This window comes from Emydura macquarii, unplaced genomic scaffold (assembly GCF_026122565.2).
Source record: "Emydura macquarii macquarii isolate MOO-44397 ecotype Brisbane River unplaced genomic scaffold, CSIRO-AGI_Emac_v2 contig_1644, whole genome shotgun sequence".
NCBI classification, from domain to species: Eukaryota; Metazoa; Chordata; order Testudines; family Chelidae; genus Emydura; species Emydura macquarii.
In genome coordinates, this window is record NW_027131781.1 from 8,434,536 (window position 1) to 8,458,180 (window position 23,645).

Genomic DNA, 23,645 nt, shown 5'->3' on the forward strand with positions numbered 1-23,645 from the left:
TGCTGCGCCTGTGTGTGTGGTGTTTGAAAATGGAGGCTGAAGATACCGACTGCCAGCCCCAACGTGCTTCGTGCTGGCGACTCCTGGGCGCGCGGTATCACGGCGGGCAGCGCTGAGGGGAGTGTGTGGCTTCACAACCCCCCCACTTCACCCCCGCCCCCCATTCTCCAGGGAGCGCCCTTCCTCGGGGAGCTCCAGCCTCGTCCCTGCGGCACGGCATCAGCGAGGGGAGGAAAACCTTTTTGAGTTTCAAACCCCCAGGGGTTGTGTGTGTGTGTGTGTGGGAGGTGTGGCGTTATTTCCTCCCCTCTCTCCCCCCATTTCTGTTCCCCGTGTGTGTGGAGTGGAGGGGCAGAACTTCAGACTTTTCTTCTTTTTTTTTGGGGTGGGGGGGAAGACACGGGGGATTTTTGTCCATCCTTTAACACAACGAGAAAAGGAATGAAGTCTGGCGCCGGAGGAGGGTCGCTGACCTTGTTCTGGGGGGCTCTGCTCTGCTTTGCCACGCTGTGCCTGTGGCCAACAAATGGAGAAAGTGAGTATGCCGCCTCCCCTGCGCGGCCGCGCTGCTGCTCTCTGCACGGCGGGGACTTGGGGGGTGATCCGGGGGCCGCTCGCGTGCAGCCGGGCGGGGAACCCGCCCCGCCAACCCAGGCAGTGCCCTGGGCTCAGGCTTGCTCTTTTCTCTCGCCTCCCTTGGAGTGGGGGGATGCTTCTCTGTCGCTGTAACTTAGCCGGAGTTGAGACGCTTTCCCATTTCCAGAGGATCAATAGCCATGGCTGCTTTCCCCATAACTGTTCATTTCTTAACGCCTCCCCAGATTTCCCCCCCCCAGTACTCTGTTTGCAAGCACCCAAGAGTGTAAAGTGCGTAATGACCGTGCAAAGGCGCAGGGAGTCCTTGTTTGCAAGGGAACACGGTGACTTGAACCGTGGGGCGGCTTTTCATCCGCTTTTAGTAAGGGAAGAGTTTCTGTAAATAAGCAGGTTGCATTTTGTGTGTGTGGTGCAAAGCGTGGCTTTCCCTGCTTGGGCTACACCGGTGTAAAAGGGTTATATGTCCACACACAGACATCGCTCATCTAATGCTCATGTTTTAGAGAGAGAGAGACACCTTGTAGCAGGGGGGGCGAATTGGAAGAATTAGCGATTTAAAAATGAAGCCATCAGTAAACTAGAAGCTATTATACCTAGAGCCGAGGTTCTGCGGTTGCTTCCTTAAAAGAGCATGAGTTGTTTTCTTCTCTGTGTGTGTTTAAACTCCGCGTTGTGGGAAAACGTGGATCCTTGCGTGTGCGCGCTCTGCAAATGGTTAAGTTTCCAGTGCACAAAGATGTCTGGTCTGGATTCTTGCTGCTGCTTATCTTTGTGGAATCGCAGTGTCTGTCCGTGTTGTTTGGGACTTGCAAAAGCCCCGATTTTGTTTTTGTGCATTTCAAACCTAGGATGATGATATCTTTCCCGCCCCCTTTGGTTGCAGGGGAAAATAGAAGGCGTGGGGGTGCCAGCTGAAATGGACTAGATTGCAATCAGCAACATAGGAACCGGGTACTGAAGATCCTTTTTCTTTTGTTTCGTTGTTTAGATTGGATGGCTGAGTCCCCTAAAATTACGTTTAACCTCCCCCTCCAGTTTTTGGCGGTGGGGAGATGTCGTTAAATGGGCCTTTTTAGTTCAACCATTTTAACATTGTGCTCGATCTCCCTCTGTTTGTCTTGCAGTGTTTGTGCAGACAGGAGGTTTCCTTATTGCTAGATCTGTTCCTACTAGCTGAATAGTTTAACTTTTTTTAAAAAAATTTCTAACCACTGATCAACAGAACCAGTTGTTTTTGAAAAGGTGTGCAGAGGAGAGAGTGCATTTCATCCATTCCAGTAGGAGGAAAGAATTCCCGAGACTTAAAAAAACAAAAACATACGTACAAACCTTTAAGTAGTAGTTTTAGGTATGAAAATAACTTATTTGGATGGACCAGAAATTAAACCAGTTGTAGAAATGTTTTGGACAAGGATAGGGTAGATGGAATCTGTAAGGCATGTTGAGAAATATTGTATTTCGTTAGACTGTGAATGCCAATTAACTCTTTAAAAGTTAGGGCACAGCTTTGCCTTTAACGTTGTAAATCCTGGGAGGTTGGGAGAGTTTTCTTTCTTGAATAAGTTGGACCTTTTAGCTAGAACTGCTTTTAAGAGAGGAGATTGATCCTTAGGATTGAAAACAAAACAGTCAGTGCTTGCTTTTTTCTGTGAGATGGTGTGGTGGCTAGAAGAATCAAGGTAAACAATGATTAATGATAGGTATAAAGGTAAACAATGATTAATGATAGGTGTAAAAAATTAAACTTTTATTCTATCAGTTTAAGAAAATACACTGGACTTGTGTTCTTAAATTTTCTATTACCAAGTCCAGAAAATTTTCAAATAAAAGTGGTTGAGAGGAGAAACATTCTCTGAATACAGGCAGTAGCAACACATTTGATTTTATTTTTCACTTCTTTGAAATGTTTGTTTGAGCCATCTAGCTAAAATGATTCAGTTAACATCTTGCATTAAATATTTTATTTTGAGGAAGATCCAGGCATTTCAGTATGACAAAATAAGCTGAGATGCTTGTCTTAGCTGAATATTACCTCTAATTTTGTTGGCTTTGTAGTTTGCAGTTTTATAGCCTTTGTTTTCACTAGTTACTACTGAAAGAATTTTGCTGTTAGGGAAAAATGACCCCCAGACAGATGGTTTGTCTCACTTCATATTCTTTCCTCTACCCACAATAGTGGAAGGAAGATTAATCTTATTTTTATTTCTTTTTCATATATAATGTCATAGCTAAAAGGCACTTCCATTTCTGGTCAAACAAGCAAGGCATTCCTAAATAGGAATACACAGGAGTTACAACAGGAAGAAAAACAAATTCTTTAATAATTAATAATAAATCAGAGATGAGACTTAATGACCAAAAAAAATCTTTATAATGCAAGTACTCTAAAAGGAAAAGTTCTGATCAGCAAAACACAGAGAAAAGATATTCACAGTATACCAATGTTTTATCAGAAGAGCGAAGAAATCCATTACTAAGAGAAACTTTGTGCGCAGGTGTAGTAGCTCGTGGTATGTAAGATGGCCAGGTGTTGGGGGAGACCCTTCAAACCTTGAGGCAGATTTAAGATGGACCCTAAACTCAGAATGTCCTTGTTTTTCTGTGTAAAATCACCAATATTGAGCATATTGAAATTTGTCTGTAGTTTCCTTACATTAGAGTTTTAATGGAGAAAAAAAGCTGAAAGGGGTGCCTTAAAAATTAGACACCCAAAATAAAAATACCATTTGTATGATACCTGGTGTAATGCTGCTTTGAACCCATAACTATGTAAATGAATCTGTTTATCTTGGCTTTGAGCATTATTCCATTCATACAGCCTACATTTTACATTTCAAATGTTTATTAACAATAGTACGTGCTGGAGTCTTTGGATCCATATTTCAGGAGGCATTGTAAAAAATCCTGATGAATGTACTCATTGTACATGTGTAGCATGAACCTCAATCTCTCCTAATATGCTTTGTGATAAGAATAGATGATTAGTTAAGTGAGTTACATAATTCTTTGGGCAGTTTAGGTACTGAATATGAAATGTTTCAGTGTTCAAGGAATTAATGTTAATCCGGTACACTGGAAATAAGAGAGAAGGAATATTTTACAGGTTATTAATAGATGATTATGATTAGTGTCCATAGGAAGAAACAGTGAGCTAATCAATGCTAACACCAACAAAAAGTGTAAAGTCACATATTACGTCATTTTAGTACCAGAATCAGGACAAAGGGTTGTATGAATCATTAGCTTAGGGTTAGGAGATGGTAGTGATGGTGTTAATATGAAGCAGAATGTGTTAAAATGTGAACATAGGAACTGTTATGGAATGAGGATGCGTAATGGCTGGCTTAATTGTAGAACCAGTATTTCAAGGGAGAAAAATGTTTTTCTTCTTGTAAAGTAAAGGAAATCCAACTAAAGAGTTTGACTAAATAACTAATGAAAAAAATATTATTAGTAGAAGTGGAGGAGGAAAAAAGGCTGAAAAGAGTGAAGAATAAAATCAACTGGTTTTAGCTTTAGTGGAAGAGAAAAAAATAGTTTTTTTGCTGTTAACAGAGGAATAGTATGGATTCTATAAACAACCAAGTGAAAGTCTCACATGTATTTCTGGTAACATTCAATCTTCATTGTTAAAACTAAAGTCAGAATGACTCTAAAATGCGAGTCTAATCATTTGTTTCTACCTTGAATTTTCTGCACACTAGATTTGGTTCTTTAAAGCATATAGGTTTAAAGTTTCCACAAGAAGAAAAACCTGCTGTTTTTTAAGTCTCTTTACACTGTTAAATAGCAAGTTTAGATCAATGTACTTTACTTAGGATGGAGTTAAATTGTTTCAATGTTTTTTGGCTTTACTAAATTTACATTTAAGAACATAGTCATTTCTCTTCTGCTTAATAAAACGTCTCTTCAGTATGCATTATTTTAATTTGATTAAAATACTGTACCATGTTTTTAGGGATATATATTATTGGACTGTGATTGTGCATTTAAAACTACAGTAGCATTGATTAGGAACTTTTACTAATCAGTTTTTCATGCTTCTGCAGTAGATTCCAAATTTACTGGTGACCATTGAAAGTTTTCATTTGGTGAATTGAGAGAAGATGATTGATTGGATTAAAATGATCAGTGGTATTGCAGAGAGTTTATTTAATTTTGTGAACAGAAACTTCATGGTAATAAACATGCCTGCTGCTCTTAAAGTTTAGAAGGTACAAATACTGTGTAAAAACAAACTGTTCTTTACACTTTTTGATCACTTCATGATCTTTCAAGGAAAGCAACTTTCTGTTTAGATAGTCATGTATGATGTATGCAGCAGGGTTGTTTACAAACTAAATAGAGTAAGGTTGTTTCAAGCAATACAAATATTCCCCCCAAAATCTGTAATGAATTTGCTAAGCAAAAAATAGAAAATAGTTTGTATGTATTCTCTCTGTACTTTGTCACAAAATGTTGAATTTCATCAATAAGGTGTTAAAGACATTAAAGGCTTATTTATCTCTTCCTCTCTTGTAATATTAAGATGTCACCTAAACTGAGGAAACACTGCAAACCTTTGAAACCATCCCTTAAACTTTGGTTTCTGACCTTAATAAATAATTTCCTACTTTAATTTTAGTATAGATCTTCCTATTTGGAAACACTTCATGGTCTTACCTGATAGCAGCTGCCTTAATGCAAACTTCAGCAGTGGCAAATGCAATTAGGTATAGAAAAACCTGCTGACTGTATGTTCCTAAATTTAAAAAAGGACTTGAGCTGTATTGTAGAACATTGTATCTCAAATGTTTTGAGTGATGGTTAAAGTTGTGTGCAAGCATGTGTGATATCAGTTTATTGCAGGTCTTTCTAACAAAGACTGGACTTTTTCTAAGGTTTCTTAGATTTTCTGCTACAATTCCAGATTCCAAAAAACACTTGGAATATAATGATAATTTTGAAAGGTGGAAGTGTGTTTGCTTTTTTAATGTGTTTTACATGTATAATTTTCCTAACACTGTAAGTTGTGTAGACAGGCTTTCTGTATGTTAGTTGAATTGGTTTTTATGAACTATGAAAACCATTTTAAAAAAGGAAGTTTCCAAAACCTTTTATTGCACAAAAGCAGAAATCAACCAATAGTTCATAAGAAAGCACATTGGTGGTTTTTAGCCAACTTGCTTTGATAGTGTTTTCTTAGCCAGGTTGCAGCGTGTGCTATTTGAGTTCAAGATCGGAACAGATTTCATAGTACTATATATTCTGTATATCCAAACTGTCTGGGACAGACTTTGAAGACAGGCAAATGAATAACAGTATAGGTGTATAATATGAATTAATGTTCTATGTGCTTTGTAAATGGGCTAGAACTTTACCAACTCCTCAAAATCATAAACAGGTTAACAAGTTGTTCAAGGCAGGGCTGCTATATTTATTTAAAGGTATTTGAAAGGACAGTTTGATAACACTTTAATTTATTAGGGAAATAAATCTCTTACCAAAACCTGGTGCTGGTTGGGTGTCTTTTAGATTTTGCTCAAATAGTCTTTTGCAGGTGGTTTAATTAACCTTCACAAATACTAAATCTAAGTGATCCTTCTAGATCTGTTCGTTAAATCACTGATTAGTTTCTTAAGCTTCAAGGTACAAGCGACTTCTAGAGTACAAATACAAGACTACGTAAAGATTTGTTAGTCTGCTGAAAGCAAAAATTGACTTAAAATATGCATTATATGTATTTTATAGATAAGTTTACAAAAGAGAACATACTGGTTTGCTTTTGGCAAAACTGTTAAGCCCTGATGTTAAAGCCTTGATATTCATCTAATCTAAATAGTCACTGTTTTGATTTTTCCAAAAAGATCAAACTCTCCTGTTAAGAGATTGTGCTTTTGTTGTTTGGCTCAGACATTAGGTACATCAGTATGCATCGTTGTCTCTCAGTGACTTTCAGGCTAGTTTTGTTGATGACTTCCAGCCTTTCAGCATGTTTAATATCTATGAATTTTTCACGCATCTGCCCAGTAAGCCCCTTACTCCTAATTGATGCAGTCTGATCATACTTGAACAGGAATGCAGGGATAAATAAGCCTTGAAAATGCTGCGAGAATACTCCCTTGTAGGAACATGGTATAATTTTACTACAAATTTTAATATAACTTATTCCTCTAATTAGAGGAATTAACTGGTTAATATTTTTCTTTGATGACAAGTTTGTGTTTTAAGTATCACATCTACAGACACTGTTTTGTTCAGACTTCTTTGAATAAAGGTGCATGTCTTAGGCAAAAGAGGGAGAAGCTTCTTTCCATCAGGGAATTAACGTAAGCTGTTACTGTATTCCTGTACTGTAACAGTAGATGAAATAAGTATTACTTAAGATGTTTAATTTTTTTGCTACTGCAGGAGTTAATGTTGGTGGTAATGGTTTAGTTTGTAAAGACACTTGTTTTTGGATGAGTTCATCTCCCACCTGATGCTAGCAAAGAGAACATTTTTTATTGAAGTAGCACTGTGACCCGTCAGGGAGAGTGTTATCTGGAAACCTGTTATTGGTGCCATTACATGCTATAAAGATAGCTCTGTTTACTTAGAAGTGGGAACATCAGCTCTGATCAGAGTCCTCACTCTGAGGAGTTAGTACAGCATCCTATGAATTTTTAAAAAACTATTTTTATTTTGGAAAGGAGGAAAAAAGGTGTGTCAAAATGTGGGAGCATATAGAAGACCCCTTACATGATCTAATTCTAGAGATAAACTTGTGTGACTGTGCTGTTGGGTTTTTTCTTTAATTCGTGGTGCGCTGACCTTCCTTATTTTCTCCAGTCACACCTTCCATTATTTGAATAATTTAGTTATTCAGTGGAAGTTTGTGTAACTTGTGATCTTTTCATGTTGAAGCAAATACTCCAGTGTTTTCAGAAACAAGGGAAGGATTTTTGAAGTTCAGGGTGCTGGAAGGTTTCAGAGCATGATCTGAAAGAGTCCAAGTATTCCTTTGTCCCTTGATAGATAAACTTTATCAGAGCACAATCTGTTTGAATCAGATGTACTGTACGTGCTGTTATATTTATAAGCTGGATTTATACAAATGACTTTTTAAATTATTCATGATACTGTATTACAAATATATCTAACAGTTTTAAAACAAATGGCTTTATGGTCAGAGAGAACATCCATAAATTAGAGCAAATATAATGCATTTTTCTAAGTATTGTTTTAGTTTCAGATGATGTTGTAATATACCAGGTATAACTGGTGAGTGTGCAGGTCTGAATTAGTCGAGAGTACAAAGTACGTTTTCATTGTTATATTCAAGATTTGTTCTACTTTGACACTTTGTGCAGTTTGCCCTTTACAAGTAAAGTGTCCGACGGGGTAATGGGCTCAGACTCAATCCGTGATTAAAATTAGTCATACACAAACCATATTGGAAAAATGTTAATTTTGTGTGTGGGGGGGGGGGCGGGGGGGGGAGGGAGAGGATGGGTGTTCTATACATACAACTATGTGAAGGAACAGCGGGATATCTCAGTTGTTCTGTGTTGTGATAAGGTATTGTGGAGGTAACTTCATATTACCTTAATGGGTTGGGGGTGGGTGGGTGTGTGTGTGTGGTTAATTTGTGGTGGTGTTTTTTGTGATAACTTCATCTTGTTGGTAAAACATCTCTTTCCCCATATGTCTGGTAGATTGCCACATCCAGTTAGTTTTTAGACCCTGCTGAAACTGGATGGACCCTGATATGGGGCTTAAGAAGTCTCCTTGTGAGTGACCAACCATAGGAAACTATGATGGATGTGTCTACAGAACTTAAACTTTTGATTAAAAAGAAAGAAATAGGGCAGAGGGCTTGTTTCCAGCGCTTGTGGTTACAAAAACAACTTTCCTGAACATGATTTGATTCAGTGCTGTTTTTCTGGAGCGTGCCGACAGGCGCCTCATTATTTCTTTAACAGAGATACTTTGAAGTTAACACTATTCTAATCTGTTTCACTTTAGCTATTCAGAAACCAGTGGGCAGGGATGAAACTGGCAAGAATTAAATAGCTTTCACTCTGGGAAAGCTATGAGCCTAGGCAGGTGCTGAAGCTGTACATGGGGAGGAAGACCACTGAAATGGAGTGTGGTGGTGGAGCAGCCTCGACCCCAAAATAGCCAAGAGGTGTTATGGGAAATGGGAGGGCTGTCGTCAATTTGTCAGAAGGATGTGATGCTGGGGTTAGGTGGTTCCAGTTGAGAACCACCACTCATGGAAGAAACTTGGCATCCCCAAACAGGTTCCAGGGACAGGAGCTTGGTAGGAATCTCAGAATCATCTCCATTACGCTGTTGAAAGAGGGATGGTTTGGACTTCTCAACAGGGCCTTGTCCTTGGATCTCCTTGGTGAGGCTCCCTTTCATCTTTTGTATTGGCTTTTGCTTAGGGGCTGTCTCATCTTTCAAATGCTGCCCTAATACAAATGATAGGTTTATCCCCTAGCTTGCTCTGTGCAGAGGGAAAAGGCACTCTTAAAAGCATCTGTTGTATAGGAGGTAAGACTAGATCATCTGGTGGTTCCTTGCCTTCTGACCTTAAACTCTATGAAGCAACCTGAAGGAGGTGTGAATGCTGGCATCACATTGGGCGGAGAAGCAAATATATGTAGCATGCAAGTGATCAGAGAGCAACAGTGGGCCACAGTGAAACACTCAGCTGAGTTAAATTAGATGGGAAATACCTTGTTTGAAATCAGTGGAATATCCTGCTTTGTCTTTTGATCACTGGACATGGCATTTCCCCTTTGCTGTTTTTTCCTCAAGCATTGACCCATAGTTAAAACATCATTGCCCAGTGTACCCAAATTTCACGAGTTTCCATTGGGATTAGATCCATTCCCAAAATGCCACTGCAGTTAGGAGGATGTAGAGAGAGACTTTTGATTTTAGGAGAAACCCAATATAGGAGTAGGACATTTTTCAATGCACTCCTACCCAGTCAGATGCATTGGTGTATTTCTCCCTTCCAGCAGATGGGAGTCTTCCAGAATTTTGGTGATATCCCTCCTCAGTACCAGGAGAATTTTTGGCTGTTCTCCAGTTGTTTCCTGTTTCCAGCAGGTGGAAGCAGCTTGTGGTTGTGCATTAGTTTGCAGTTAACCCCCTTCCCCCTTCTTCCCCCCAGTTTCTGGTTGTTTGAGAATTTTTTTCTGACATAGCTGTGTATTTTTTATTGGTTCCCTGCGAATATCCGGTCTCCCAGGAGGAGCTGAGGGAAGGGACCTCCCAGTCGTGTCAGCAGCAGATGTCATTTGTTGTTAGCAAGTGTGATTGTGCTCTTCTTTCACTTTCTTCCCCTTACGTGAGTTGGACAGGGGGAAGCCCTGTAAGCCAGTGCAGAGAAAAATGCCGAAGGCAAAGTGGACTGCCAGTCCTATCCCTGGTAGCTAGAGCTTAAGCCTACCTTTGGTATGCCCTGGACAACCCAGCAGAGGGGAATTTTCTATTAACGGGCTGGTCATCTTTTCCTTTAGTCCTTCTCTTGGCTAGACTCAGGGTGAAGGTTATTGGTGTATGAAATGCCAAAATTGGGAGAAACTCATCTGGCTTTGTGGTGTTGCAAACCTGAGACTTGGCCTAGGTTTGTTTGAGGACCAGGGCCAGGTTTTGAGCCGACATGAATTGCAAATCTGGGAGTAAGATTTTGGACAGAAACTAGATTTAAAAACTCATTTGATTCTGTCTGTCAGTTTCATTGTCTGTTTTTCATGTGCTAGCAAAATGCTGTTCAAGTTTTCACCATGGCAAGGAACATTTAATAAATGCACAAACCTTGTTGTTCATACTGATTCTGAAAAAGAAGGCTTATAAAACACACCCCTCCCCCATGTTTTAGGCCTAAACTAAATTGCTAGAATTATCATTCAGCAGCAACAGAAATGCAGAGAAATGTCCTGACAATGGGGGAATTGCAGCGTTTCAATGAAGATGGGTTTGTGAAAGTATCAGATGTAAAGCTATGCACGAGAGTTCTGTTTTTGTACGCTTTTTATTTTGAATGGATTAAGAAATCAAATTTTGGTTTCCTGGTGGCTCATTGTTTAAATAAACATGTTGCATTTGCAGTAGAAGAGGTTTAGTGCCAACTGCCCAGTGATGAGATGTATTAGCATTTTGTTTCCCAGCCATACTAAGAGAAGAACAGCTTTACAATTCAATACATTTTGAGGAAGATTACAAAGGAATTTGGGGTGAATCACAATCAGCACTTCAAAAGCAACAGTGTCAGACTTATTCTGCAACACAGCAGAACTCCTGTGGAAAAACCCGGTCATCTTAACAGATGCAGTGTTGTTTTGGAGGTTTCGCTGTATAAATATGTGGACTATGGTTAAATTGTGATGGCAACAGATGCAATCTCTGTTCTCAATTCTTTCATCTCTCTAAACAATATTTTTTAAAAATCACCGACCAGAAAGCATCAAGACTGAAAATGTACCTTCACTGCATTGTTGGGGCAGTCAGTTTTGGATGACTTCCTGCGTTAGATGCCCGTTTTACTTCAGTCTGTTTTGCAGTTAGAGAGACTAAATGCTGACCTCTAAGGAGGAGTCTGGTAAGATCATATGTAAGGCCTTGTCTACAGTAGCATTTGCTCCAGCAAAACTTTTGTCGCTCAGGGATGTGAAAAAAACACCCTCCTGAGTGACATAAGTTCAGCTGAGCGCTATAGTGGTAGGAGATGCTCTCCTGCCGACATAGCTACCAGTGCTCGTTTAGGTGGTTTCATTATGTCAGCGGGAGAGCTCTCTCCAGTCCACGCAACACAGCTACACAAGTGCTCTTACAGTGGCACAGCTGTACTAATACAGCTATGCTGCTGTAAGTTTTAAGTGTAGACTAGGCATAAGTGTCTGTAGCTACTAGTAGTTTTTGTACAGGTTTGAATGGAGTTTATATTTTATTAGCCATGCTTTAGAAATGCCAAATAGACTGAAGTCAGGATTGGTTAACCTGGCAAAAATGATGCCAACATTTTAACAACACCCCTCTCCTCCCCCCCTCCCCCCAACCCAGCAACACAAGAATACTCATTTCAGTGGGCAGGCCAACAGCGTCTGAGGCGGTGGTGGTGTTTTGAAATTGTCCACAGCACAGTGCAGCGTGTGTGAGTGTGTGAGAGAGAGAGAGACAGACGTGGAATGTTTGAATTGGATGTTATGCTGCAGTGCTGCACAGTTGCATTCACTTTTTTTTCCCCTCTCCAGATTTGTTCCTGTTTTAATATTGCTTTGACAGTTATACATTGTGGGCTTGTTGTTTGGGTTTGGTTTTTTTTTTTGAACAGCAAATAAAACACAGCAAGATGTTGTCATCATCAGTATATTAGCCTTTGTCTGTCCACTAGTGGGATGGAAAAGTCTCAAGTTTAAATATTGCAGCTGGATTTAAAAAAGGGGACTGGATAATGTTATGAGCAACAATATTGGTGATCGTGCATGCTAAAATAGGGGGGTGGTCAAATATCATGCTTCAGAGACTGACAGCATGCAGGGAAGAAATGTATTTCCCTGCATGTATTTGCATTGTAACTATTTCTAAAACAGGAATAATTGATGACTTTTTGGGGCTAAGTGACTTAATTTCATAAATGTTTTTAAAACGTGTTGAGATCATCGAATGGCTTTTTTTACCTTCAGGAAAAAGATTTTTTCAGAATGAAGCAAGGTTATTACCAATCATTCCAAGATGTGTGCAAAATTTTGTTCTGAGCACAACTGAGACTTGGTGTTGGGGAGTCTTGACTGATGAAGAGGCAGCCTAAAATTATTGTGAAAACCCCCCAAAAAACTTCAACCCTACACGAAAAGAATGTTAAGGTTGCTAAGTCAAGCACACAAGTTAGAAAATGCTAGTTTTAAGGTCACTCTTGCAACCTTAAAGTGGTCTCTTTGTGTTTACGTATTACGACAATTTTTAATTACATCACCACACATTGGTTTTTTCCAGTAGGATCCCTGTCTCATTTGTTGTGCAAAAATGATGATTCTCACCGAAGGTATAACTATTAAATATTTTTTATGCTCATCGTTCGTTGTGCGGCCTGACATCTTATTTACTGCACAACATCCAAATCCTGAATACAGAATTCATCTCCTCGTGGGCTTTTTGACACTCATCACTGTAGTATCCAAAAGGCCATTTTGTAAAGCAAAATGGCATCCTCCATGCTGTCTGGGGTCACAGGACACAATATATCTAAAAATGGGGTCATGAAGGGAAAATGTTTGGGAACTGCTAATCTAAGTGATTCACAAATACTGAGTTTCTTTGCAACAACCTATTTTACAGATGGGGAACTAAGGGACAGAGCTAAAATTATCAAGTGTCTGCTAATTCTTTATGCCTAATTTGCAACACTTAGGACCTGACTTTAAGAGTGCTTATAATTTTATAGCATTTTGTATCTTCAGAGCACAGCTCTCATTAATGTCAGTTTGCAACGGGGACTGCTCAGCACTTCTGCAAATCAGACTTCACGTATCTCAAGTTGGGAACCCAGGAAATGAGCAACACACAATTAGTGACCACCTGTGAAAAGTTCGGTTCAAGTGACTTGCCCGGCAACACACAGGAACTCGGTGTCAGGGGCAGTGATGGGATTGAGTTCTGTGTGACGTTCAAGTAGTGCTTAGTTACTATTTTTGGATAAACAGTTTATTCACCAAAAAATGCAGTGCTGAGAATAACGTGAATGGTTTTGGCTGAAAGTTTTTATTTTTTTGGGACACAGGCACCTTTCACAGCATGGCCAGAGGAGAAGGTGGTGGTGGTGGTGCCTGCCTTGTAATCTTCAGTCCAGTGGTCAGGGCACTCACTGGAGATTTGAGATCACTGGGTTCAGTTCCCCCCTCTCCCTGATACGGAGAAGGGGTTGAATTTGTCTTCCAATTGCAGGTGTGTGCCCTAGCCACTGGGCTTATAGATTCCTTCTCACTGTCTTCCTCTAGCCCAGTGATTATTCAGGTACTTTATACATAGTGTAGCTGCTTCAGCAAGAGAGAATGAGGGACCTGCCTCAAATTGCCCCATAACCCAGTGGTTCGGACACACTCCTGTGATGTGGGAGACCCAAATTCAGACCCCTTCTCCACATCAGGCAGAAGACGGAATTGAACCGGGGGAGTGCCCTAGCCACTGTAAGAGAGGCACCCCCTCCTCCTCCACCCATTTTGTGACTCTAGCACCTCGTTTTCTTTGCTTTTATTTTAATAAGTGTCTGGAAACACAATTGCTTCATTGGGCCCAGAATTGATTTTTTGGGTCGACGTTTTTGATTCACTAGTATTTCTAGGTTTTGGTTTGAGCCAATTTTTTTGTTCAATTTCTTTGGAACTGCCTGAAAACTGAAAAATCAGCTGTTCACCTAGCTCTACATTCAAATCAATTACTCTGACATGGTGTAAAGGACTTTCCTGGGCTCAAGAAAAAGTTGACCAAACAGAACATACTCAGTCACGTCGCTGAAATCTGATGGAATTTTATGGAAGGGTACTAGTTCCTAGAGAGGCCTAAAATACCCGAGACATGAGTTTCTTTGAGCTGGTGTGAGTTGGGAATTTAGTTGCCAGGCCTCGACTGTAAGGAGCATCCTATGGGCATCAAGAAAGAGATTTACACTTGGCTATTGAGGTGCTCCAAGCTGCCTCCTTGCGGAATCCACACAGATGTGAAGAGCATTGGTATCTGGACGCTTGAGACCTACATTGCTAAGTCGAAACAGAATGACACTTGGTTAAAACAATGACGTGTACATTTTTTTTCAAACCCTTTTTAAAAACTGCAGCACAGCCAGTTTTCCATTAGTCCAAGGGACCTTTCATAGTCTGAAGTAGAGCAGGATGTATGTTGGATAGTGGTGCTTTCATCAGTTCTAGAGTAGTGTGTTTTTTATAACCAGCAGGATGCTCTTCAATGAGGCAAATATCTCAGCTCTGTTTTGCTGTTTGGTATCTGGGGTGGAGGTCGGGTGGAGGAAAAAACAATGTTAGAGGAATGAAAGATTTTAAAATATCTTGTATAGCCATGGAAAATCTGCAGCCCTGTATTTCTGCCTCTCAAAAATAACCTGCTAATGGTTTCTGTTAACATTGGCCATGGATACTATCAGTATGTAAAAGAATGAAAAGCTCTCTTGCATGGTCAGACAGTGCATTTCCTCCTGAAAATACTCTGAAGCATGAGTTAATTAGAACCCGCCCTCCCGCTTAGTTAAGTTTCAGAAAATAATGCAAAATACTTAGCATTTCTGAAATTCCTGACCCTATCAATTCACTGAATAAAGGAGGCAGGATTTTCAAGCTGACCATGGAAGGCTCAAACCCTTCCCCACCCCCATTTCCTGGATCTGCAGCTTTTTCAGGATTTGTAATGGCTCTAATGCTGATTGACTTTTCCCCCTTATTTAAAAGCATCCGTTGAAGAGAAAAAAGATGTACTTCCTGTTGCTGTAGCTTGAGGTTTGGGGAATAGATCTTGGAAGTTGAGGCATTAGTTAAGGCCTTTCAGGGGAATTCTTAAAATGATATTGGGATTATTGCATGAACTAAACTCCTTTCCCTCGTCTTGAATTTTTCTTATTTAGCTTGAGAATTACCAGGTGCCAGGAATTTGAGGAGCTGGGGTAGCATATAAATCCATTCTGAACTGTTTCTTTTACAACAATTTGGATACTTTGAAGAGGAGACTCTGTGAATTATACTCTGATTTATTTTGATGTTTTTTATGTGGCTGTTTGAAGAATGTAAATTAGTGTGAGAAAGTGTGTCCCTTTCTACTGCTGATTTCAAATAGAGGATGGAATAAAAATTGGAATATTGATGGCCATCTGGTAAATGAACTCCTTTTATACTTCGGGTATCAAATTCATGCCTCTCGTTTTCACCTCAAGATTCTACATTGTTACATCCCTTCCTGCATCTTTGTTCACACATTTCATAACCCCACCTTTGCTCTGCAGGAAGCCTGCTTTGCTATTCCCTTCACACTTGTCCCATTGTCTTGCATTTTTGCCTCCTTTCATGCTGGCTCATATGCTTGGATAACCTGCACCAGGTAACCTCCCTCTCTTCATTCAAATCCTTCTTGGAACTTCTTATTGACACAAGCCCCCAAATGGCAAACCATGCTGGTCAAAATGCTATTGCCCTCCTATTATTACTCTCCCCCCTATCCCCCCCCCCCAACAAAACCCAGAAACTCCCCCCCCCCCCCCCCCCCACCACCACAACCACAACACACCGGATCCCAGGAACAAACTCTTAATGTTTCCCCTGAGTTTCTCAAGGACATTTTGCTTTCTCTCTCTCATGTAAGTTTTTTAGGGCAGAACCTGCCTTCACTGTTTGTACAATGTCAAGCATGTCATTGGTGCTTGGCAAAAATTGCACCTGCAGCATTTTGTTAGGTGGGACCATGAATTGTAGTGTAAATGTATGTTACCTGGTCTTCAAAAGAAGCATACACTCCTTTCAGTGCTAGCCTTCTCAGTTTAGTCTGCGACGACAATATGATTTGCTTGGAAAGCCTCTCGATTTGTCTGGCAAGCCTCTGTGCCGCAGATAAATTCGGGTTCAATGTACAGAAGTTGGATTCCGTTTGTGTTAAGCTGTCCTTTTTCCAGATCAAATGCCTAAAATTAAAGCACAATTACCCGGTGATGCAAATGGAGTTCCCCTCATCCGTACTCCTAGCCGTTACTTGTTTTAAAAAATGCTTCCCGTATGTTTCTGTTGTTCTCGACCTCCATTAATTGGAGCAGCTGGAACGGCGGTAGGCGAGGATAGATTCCTAATGTGGTCTTTCCTGGGCTGCAGTCCTCCGGTATCCAAACAGAGGCATGCCCTAGAATGACTCTCCTGCTTTCCTAGTGAAGATGGGAGATAGAATCAGGTGCTGGGAGCTTAGAAGAGGTTCCTGAACCCGGGAGTTTCCCAGATAATCCGGGTAGCTTGACTGTGCTACGTGGGTGGCTGGAGCCTCCCCTGTGCTGTGCCTGAAGAAGGGGAGCAGGATGGATAAAATCTTGGCCGTCATGTGCTCCTGAGTTGTCTCTATCACAGCCACACTGCTCTGCAGGCAGTCTGACGCATTGGCTGCAAAGTCTCCTCTGTCAAATAGGTGTAGTCCCTGTGATCTGTTGGGAGTGCATCTGTGACCGCGTTTGGCAACCTGTTCTCTTCAGAGAAATCAGCTTAGGTTGCAGAGGAGACTATGTATCTCTCTCCTTGACACTGCCCTTACCACATCAAGTTAGTCGCAGAAGAGTGATTGTTGACTAATAAAATATTCCGACATGCTTCTGGTGATGGCTTTTGCAGCTGCCAAACAATATAGATCATACCTTTTTTTTTAATTATAAGCTAATCATTTTGCTAATCAGAAATGCAAAGATGCGCCTATTCATTGTATGTTCTGCAAGTGTCTAAAAGTTACATTCAGGGGCTTGGGGGTGGGGGGGAGGAGGGAGAGGGGTCGAGGCTTCACTGTGTTAGGTAGGGTATAAACAGAGTAGAAGACAGTCCCTGAGCTGAAGACCTTAGAAGTTAAAATGTAGAAACCAAGTATACTTAAGTGACTTGGGGAAGAAATTTTACTACTTAAATGAGGTACGTGCCCTAGCTTTCATATGAACAGTTACTTTCCTACAAATTCTAACTTAAGGGGAAAAGAGATACGGAGTATCATGATTTAAGATGATTTGTAGAGATGTACACAGAGTTCTGAGTTGCTGATTGAGAGCTGTCTCGTGGATAGTAAAACTCAGAGTTTTTGTAGTTGATGAGACACCAGGATGTTTGTGTTTGCCTTTCCTCTTTACCGCATATCTGAAAAAAATGAGTGCTCTTGCAGAAGTGCTTGCAGCCTGTTGCTCTCTGCCTGCGTAGGTGATGTCTCTTTGGAGCCCAATTCATTTTAACTGGTGTAGGAGACAGTAAGGGTTTGTCTACACACGAAGGTTTGACCAGTTATAGTGAAATAATAATGTGGGTATAACTTCCCATATGTACTCTTTTTATGAGTGGAAGGGGTTTAATCAAAGCCAAAAAAAGACAAGGTGACATAAGCTAAACTGAAAAAGCATTCTTACACTGGAAAAAGTGATCACATGGGAAGTTATATTGGTGTGACTTCATTGGTTTAAATTCACACCCTACCTTATTGCTCGGAATAACTCCTATGTGGGTAAGGCCTGAATGATCAGTCACAGTCTCTCTTCTTGTACCCATTCACAGTTTTGCTCTGTCTACACAGAGAGAAGATGATGGTTTGTTTTAAATCTGATTAGCTCAGTCAAGTTAAACATGCTCGGAAAGCCCCTTGAACACTTGTGTAGGTATGGTTTAATAAGTTAAACACCTTTTCAGTTGCATGAATTGGTCATGTTGTAGCTGTATGTGGGAGCAAAGGCTACAATATGACCAACTCATGGGGCTTTAAAGGTGTTCCAGTGCGTCTACAGGAGTGTTAAGAGGGCTTTCCAGTCCTGTTAAGCTAGCTTGATCTCAAATTAGCACCTTGTTCTCGCGTTTAGTCAGACACTTTGTTTAACTTTTCTTTTAAAACTCTGGCCTTGAAAGTTGGGATTAATGGAAGTTTTAGTTAAATTGTTTTGGTTAAACATTACCATACAAGGCTAGGGAAAGTCAATCTGTATGTGCCCTTAGGTGAGGGGCACACAGCGAAGGTTAGTGGTCAAGTCCTATATATTAAGGTAAATCACATTGGGACCCCAAGATTCTTATAGATTACTGGGGGGTCTAAATATGACTTCCCATTGACTTTTTGAGTCCTGTTTCTGGCTGTTAGTGCAGCTGTGCATGATGGTACTGTGGTGGCAGTTTTCTTCTAATGAAGTCCAAATGGTCTGGGCTAGGTGGCAGAGCTAGGTTTAAGAAACTTCGAAAGAGAGTAATAGGCAGCTATAAAAGCATAATATAGTGGCCATAAATGTGTGTTGCTGAGCACAGACACATGCCGGTGATTTTCATCCTGTAAGAGTTGGCTGCCTTACCCGTGCATCCTAATTGTACATGCTATAGGTTGCTGTCAGCCAATTGCTGAGTCACTTGGTTGTATAGACAACTGTTTAAAACAAAAATTGTACACACAACCTTTTTGAAGGTGAAGAGAGGTCCCCTAGAGAGACAATTTCTGTTACAATCTATTGTCATCACAGATTGTGAAACATAAATTCTGTTATAAACAGCTTGTAATTTTCAGTCTTACACTTCTGCTTTAGCAGGCATTAGATTGCAACTACTAGCATAAAGCTTAAACATCATTATCACAGTTTAAAATGTTTTGCTCTCATAGTTACTGATCATAATATGCCACCTACTCACTTGTGTATTGTCTTCCATAGAGTGCCTTTTCTTTGTTCTTTTTGTTTTTTGAGCTGTCAGGCAAGTGATCCTGTGGGTTCAGAAACCGCACAAAGGCATAAGCATTTTCCTTCTTTCCTGCAAAAAGAGAATTGGATTTACCCCTCCAGGAGTCAAGCTTTTATTTGCTTTCTTGTACAGAAATTTTCTTTGTATGTTTGGATTCTGCACCGTTTTTATGATCTTATTTAAGTTGTCTGCAACTTCAGAAGTGATGCAGCACAGAGCAGGTCTTTCCTGTAGAGTTACTTTAGTCTTGCCTAAGACCCTCTTGCTGTTCACACTCAAGCATCTCACCTGAATTGGGAGTTTTAAACCCAAGCTAGCTGGGTACAGTGGAATAGGCTGAAAGCTTGGGTGTTGCTTTCACTTGGGTTGATAACCCACCAACTCTGCAGTGAGGACACAGGTGAGCCACTCAAATGCCAATTGTGTACCAGTCCCTTCCTGCAGTTCCCCTTGTGCACCCAGTAGGACAGACGGATAGTTAACCTGAAAAAGGGCTGCACCTACATTTGGGGGGTTGAATGGAAGAAGAAATAAAGAAAGCAGCAATACCAACATAAATCTTTGATTGGTCCATGGACACGATACACAATTGCATTTACAGTGAGTTACAGCAATAAAGCCAAACCAGTTTAAAGGTACATCTGCAGAGGCTTTGTGTCAAAGTACTGTGATAGCCCTTCTCCATGAGGCTTTGCTGAGTGTTATGCATGACTCTGGGCACCTGAGTAACAGGATGGACCTTGTGTAGGAAGCATATAGAAGTGCTGAAAAGCTAAACCAAAATATGTAGAGTTTTGGCAAATGGCTGATGTAGGGAGAATGTGTCAATCATCAGTAAATACACAGCAGATAGGTGAACCCTGTTCCCGTTAACTCTGTGGATGGTTCTTTTTATTACACTTCCCTTTCCCATTGGAGCAGAGGAAGAATAGTATAAGATGCTACTAGAAATAGAGTGTAATAAAACAAACAAATGTATCAGGCAGTATTTCCTAGCAGTGAGATGTTAGATTGCACAATAGTCGCTGGTCTCTAAAGTCATTTAAAAGGTTATCGGTGGTGAGCTTTGTCCCCAGGTATTGAATTGTTAAGCACAAAACAAACCCTTAAATATAAACAGGAATATTTTCATGATTTAAATTAAAAGGAAAACAGGTTTTTTTAATTTAAATGTTCCCCTGCAGTGTTTGCAAACCAAACATGGCAGCATTGTTGTTTGTCCGAGAACCTGAAGTTTAAATTAAGTAAAAACCAAAACAAAAAACTTAAAAAAAAGTAGAAAGTGATTCATTTTTTCCCCAGACTGAGAGGGTGGTGGTCTTTTTGCAAAAATTATTAGAATAGTAAAACTTGCATGTTATAAACTGCAGATAGGGCCAAAGACGAGGGACGGGCGGTCCAGTGGTTAGGGCACTAGATTGGGACTTATGAGGCCCGAGTTCTGTTGCGTGCCCTGTCAGACTTCCTGAGTGACCTTACAAAGGGATGCTTTAGTTACCATTTCCATTAGCTGCCGTAGGTGGTATGACCAGGCAGGTAGCTTTTTGATCGTTTTAAAAGGTGTCGCCGTTTCAAGGCTAGCCACCCCTCTTTCTTCTTATCTGGGATCCCGTGAGCATCCCCTCAGGTGTTAAGCTTTGGGCCTTTACCTCTGCTTGGGTGGAATTCTGCAATTCTCCCACTCTTACACAGGGTACTGTAGACCAGATTCTGGGCTACATCGACTATTCTTACCATGTAGTTCAGGAACTTACAGTTCTTGTCTTTGGGAGGCTGTGATAAGTGGTATACAGTGACCAGACAGTCTTCTTAAAACCAGTGTAGCTTCTTCAGACACCCCCTAATGGGGTCCTGTGTCTCAGGCCTGGTCTACACTTAAATTTGACCTAGCTATGTCAACTCATGGCTGTGAAAAATTCTGCTCCCTGAGTGCCATAGTTAGGTCAATCTAACCCCCTGTTCCAGAGGGGTAGCCGTGTTAGTCTGTATACCTCAAAAACAATGAGAGTTCTATAGCACTTTAAAGACTAACACATTTAATTTCAGCAGGCATAAGCTTTCGTGCGCTCCAACCCACTTCCTCAGATGCAAGTAATAGAAATCATACAGGAGGCAACATATACATGTCCAAGGGAAGTGACAACAATGGGGGAGGTGGATGAAAGCAGGGTACTTGAGGCTTAATTACAACCATTGAGTAGGAAGTGAGAATGGGTGATCAGAGGTAATGTAGACACAATTGGTTGACGAAATAATTCTTCAGTTGACCTAGCTGCCCCCTCTTGGAGAGGTGGATTAACTACAAAGATGGAAAAACCCCTTCTGTTGATCTAGGAAGTGTCTACACTATGGTGCAACAGTGACACAGCCACAATGCCATAGCTGTGTCACTGTCGTGGCTCTAGGGTAGATGTAACCTAAGTCTGGTTCCCTGCAACAACTACTGCCTCTCTGGAATGTGTCCCTTTTAATCCTGCCGGAGTTCTTACGTTATGTGGGCATTTTTTCTGTTAGCTGGAAAACAGTTGTGTAGGTTGGCTGGAGACTGAGGCAAAATCATCAGTGCTAATGGTTCTGACATCATCTCTTCACAACTCTTAACTGTTTGCAGAGAGATGGCAATCTTGAGCCATTCCTTTTCTTTTTGCCTATTTTTCCAGACAGCCATCTCTTAAGTTTACCCAATGCAGTCATACAATAAACTTCCCAAATCACAAGGCCAACATACAGTATTTTAATTTATGACAGGTCAGCTCCAAATCTGTCTCACAGGGTAAACATTTCTTTTGTTGCTGTGAAAGAGAGATGGGCGTTTTGGAAATGACTGACTTTATCAGTGCTGTAGCTCTGAGATCCAGGCACAGCTGGACAGCAACTGTGGTGCTCTAGACCAGATGCTTTAATAAGGACCACCTCCCATGGATTTAAGCTGAAAATGATGAGAAGGAAGTGGCTTCATAGGGAATGAACAACAAAGCACTGTTTAGAAGATGTGCTGATCTCCCAGATGGACGTATGGCTCTGTGTCGACCTTACTTGAAGGATGATCGTATCTAATCATCTTTATTAGTGGAATTTGGGAGGAGATCAACATCTCCACATTCAGAAGCATCAACTGCGAGCTGAGCGGGAGTAACAATAGCTGCATAGAAAGACTCTCCTTCTGAATGTGGTCAGAAAAAGCCGTGATCGGCAGAGTGAGACTTTGTTGTGGCTGCTGTTGTGTGGTGGGTAGGTTATCTTACTTAACAATTGAACAAATGGACCTTGGTTTTCTTTGACCCATTCTCTCTCTTCCTGAGTTTCACTGAAACAGGATAAAGTTTATTCTGTAAAAGTCACCCAGTAGGTTACTAGCTGGAGGATTTACTCTGCTTGCTACTAGTGTGTGCTAGGTTTCAGTGGGGGTGAGAGGTTGCATGCCTTGTGCCTTTCTTATGCCTGCAAAATACCTGAGCCCTCTGGGACACAAGCTCTCCCTTTCTCATCCTCAAAGAACGGTGACAACACTGACTCCCAGGGAGGTAAACCTTATGAGGCTTGGATATTTTTCTGCCCAGCACGTTTTCCAGCATCCAATCCAAAGTACCCCTTAAAATTGTATCTAAGGAACCCAGGGATGATCTGACGTGACCAAAATGAAATGTTTTTAATAGGTTGTTGAAGTCCTCTGTAAGAAGTGCAGGACGCAGATGTAATGCAGGGCCTTGGCAAGAGAGAAGTTAAAGGGGAAGAATGGGGAATTTTTGGGCCTTTGAGAATGAGAGCGTCTTGCCTCCCTCTGCATTGATCTGTTGGTACACAAAACGGAAAATATAAATGGGGAATTGATTTCCAGATTACTACTTAGTTCAATGGACATAAATGAGCCTCTGTCCTCCAATTCAGCTCTAATACATGAATGCTCACGTGGTATGGCTAGAGAGCCTGCTCACCATGGAGCCTTTTGGGTTCAAGCAGGCCTCTGGCTTGATAAAGGAGCTTTGCGCCCAGGGTTCTGCAGCCTCGAAGAACCTCTCTTCCCACTCAGCAGGGGAACAGGAGAAGCACAGGGTTACCTCGTAAAGGTGCGGTGACTATTCATGTCTTCTGGGGGAACACAGAGACCTGTGTGTGTGTGTGTGTGTGTGTGTGTGTGTGTGTGTAATACATCTTTGATTTCATAACATTAAAATAAAAGCCAGTGACAAATGGGATTTAAAATGAAAGGAATTGTATGTTTGAAAAACTCTGTGTTCCTTTAAACATTCTCTAAATGGAGTAACTGGAAGAAATACAAAATTTGGAAGTAAAAGCCCAGACAGTGATGAACTGATTTCAGGTTGCTTTGAGGTAACAATTTCTTACATAACAGTGAATGCGTTTGAGGTGTAGACCATGTCCTTTAACTCTTAAGCATGAATAAATTAGTTACCAGAAATGTGATGGCAGTGTAGACCCAAGTATTAAACAGCAAGGTTCATGCTCATTTGCTCTATGAAGATTGCTTTTTTGCACAGACCCTTGTTTTGTGCCCTTCACCAGGAGGCAAAGCCATTAAACCATAATTGGTTTGTTGACTTAAATAACTGTTTGGCAGATGTGTAATGAAGAGGGATTATAATAAGACTTCAAAGTCTCTTGTTTCATGGA

General features: G+C 40.8%; 1 protein-coding gene across 1 annotated transcript in view; it reads left to right on the forward strand.

The window, feature by feature from the left end:
* Window positions 1-394: 394 nt before the first annotated feature.
* IGF1R (insulin like growth factor 1 receptor) overlaps window positions 395-23,645 on the forward strand; it is a 239,732-nt gene continuing 216,481 nt past the window's right edge. Inside the window, exon 1 of the mRNA XM_067555614.1 lies at window positions 395-535. Coding sequence (XP_067411715.1) covers window positions 442-535 — 94 coding nt within the window. The 5' untranslated portion in view covers window positions 395-441. The remainder of the gene's footprint in view (window positions 536-23,645) is intronic.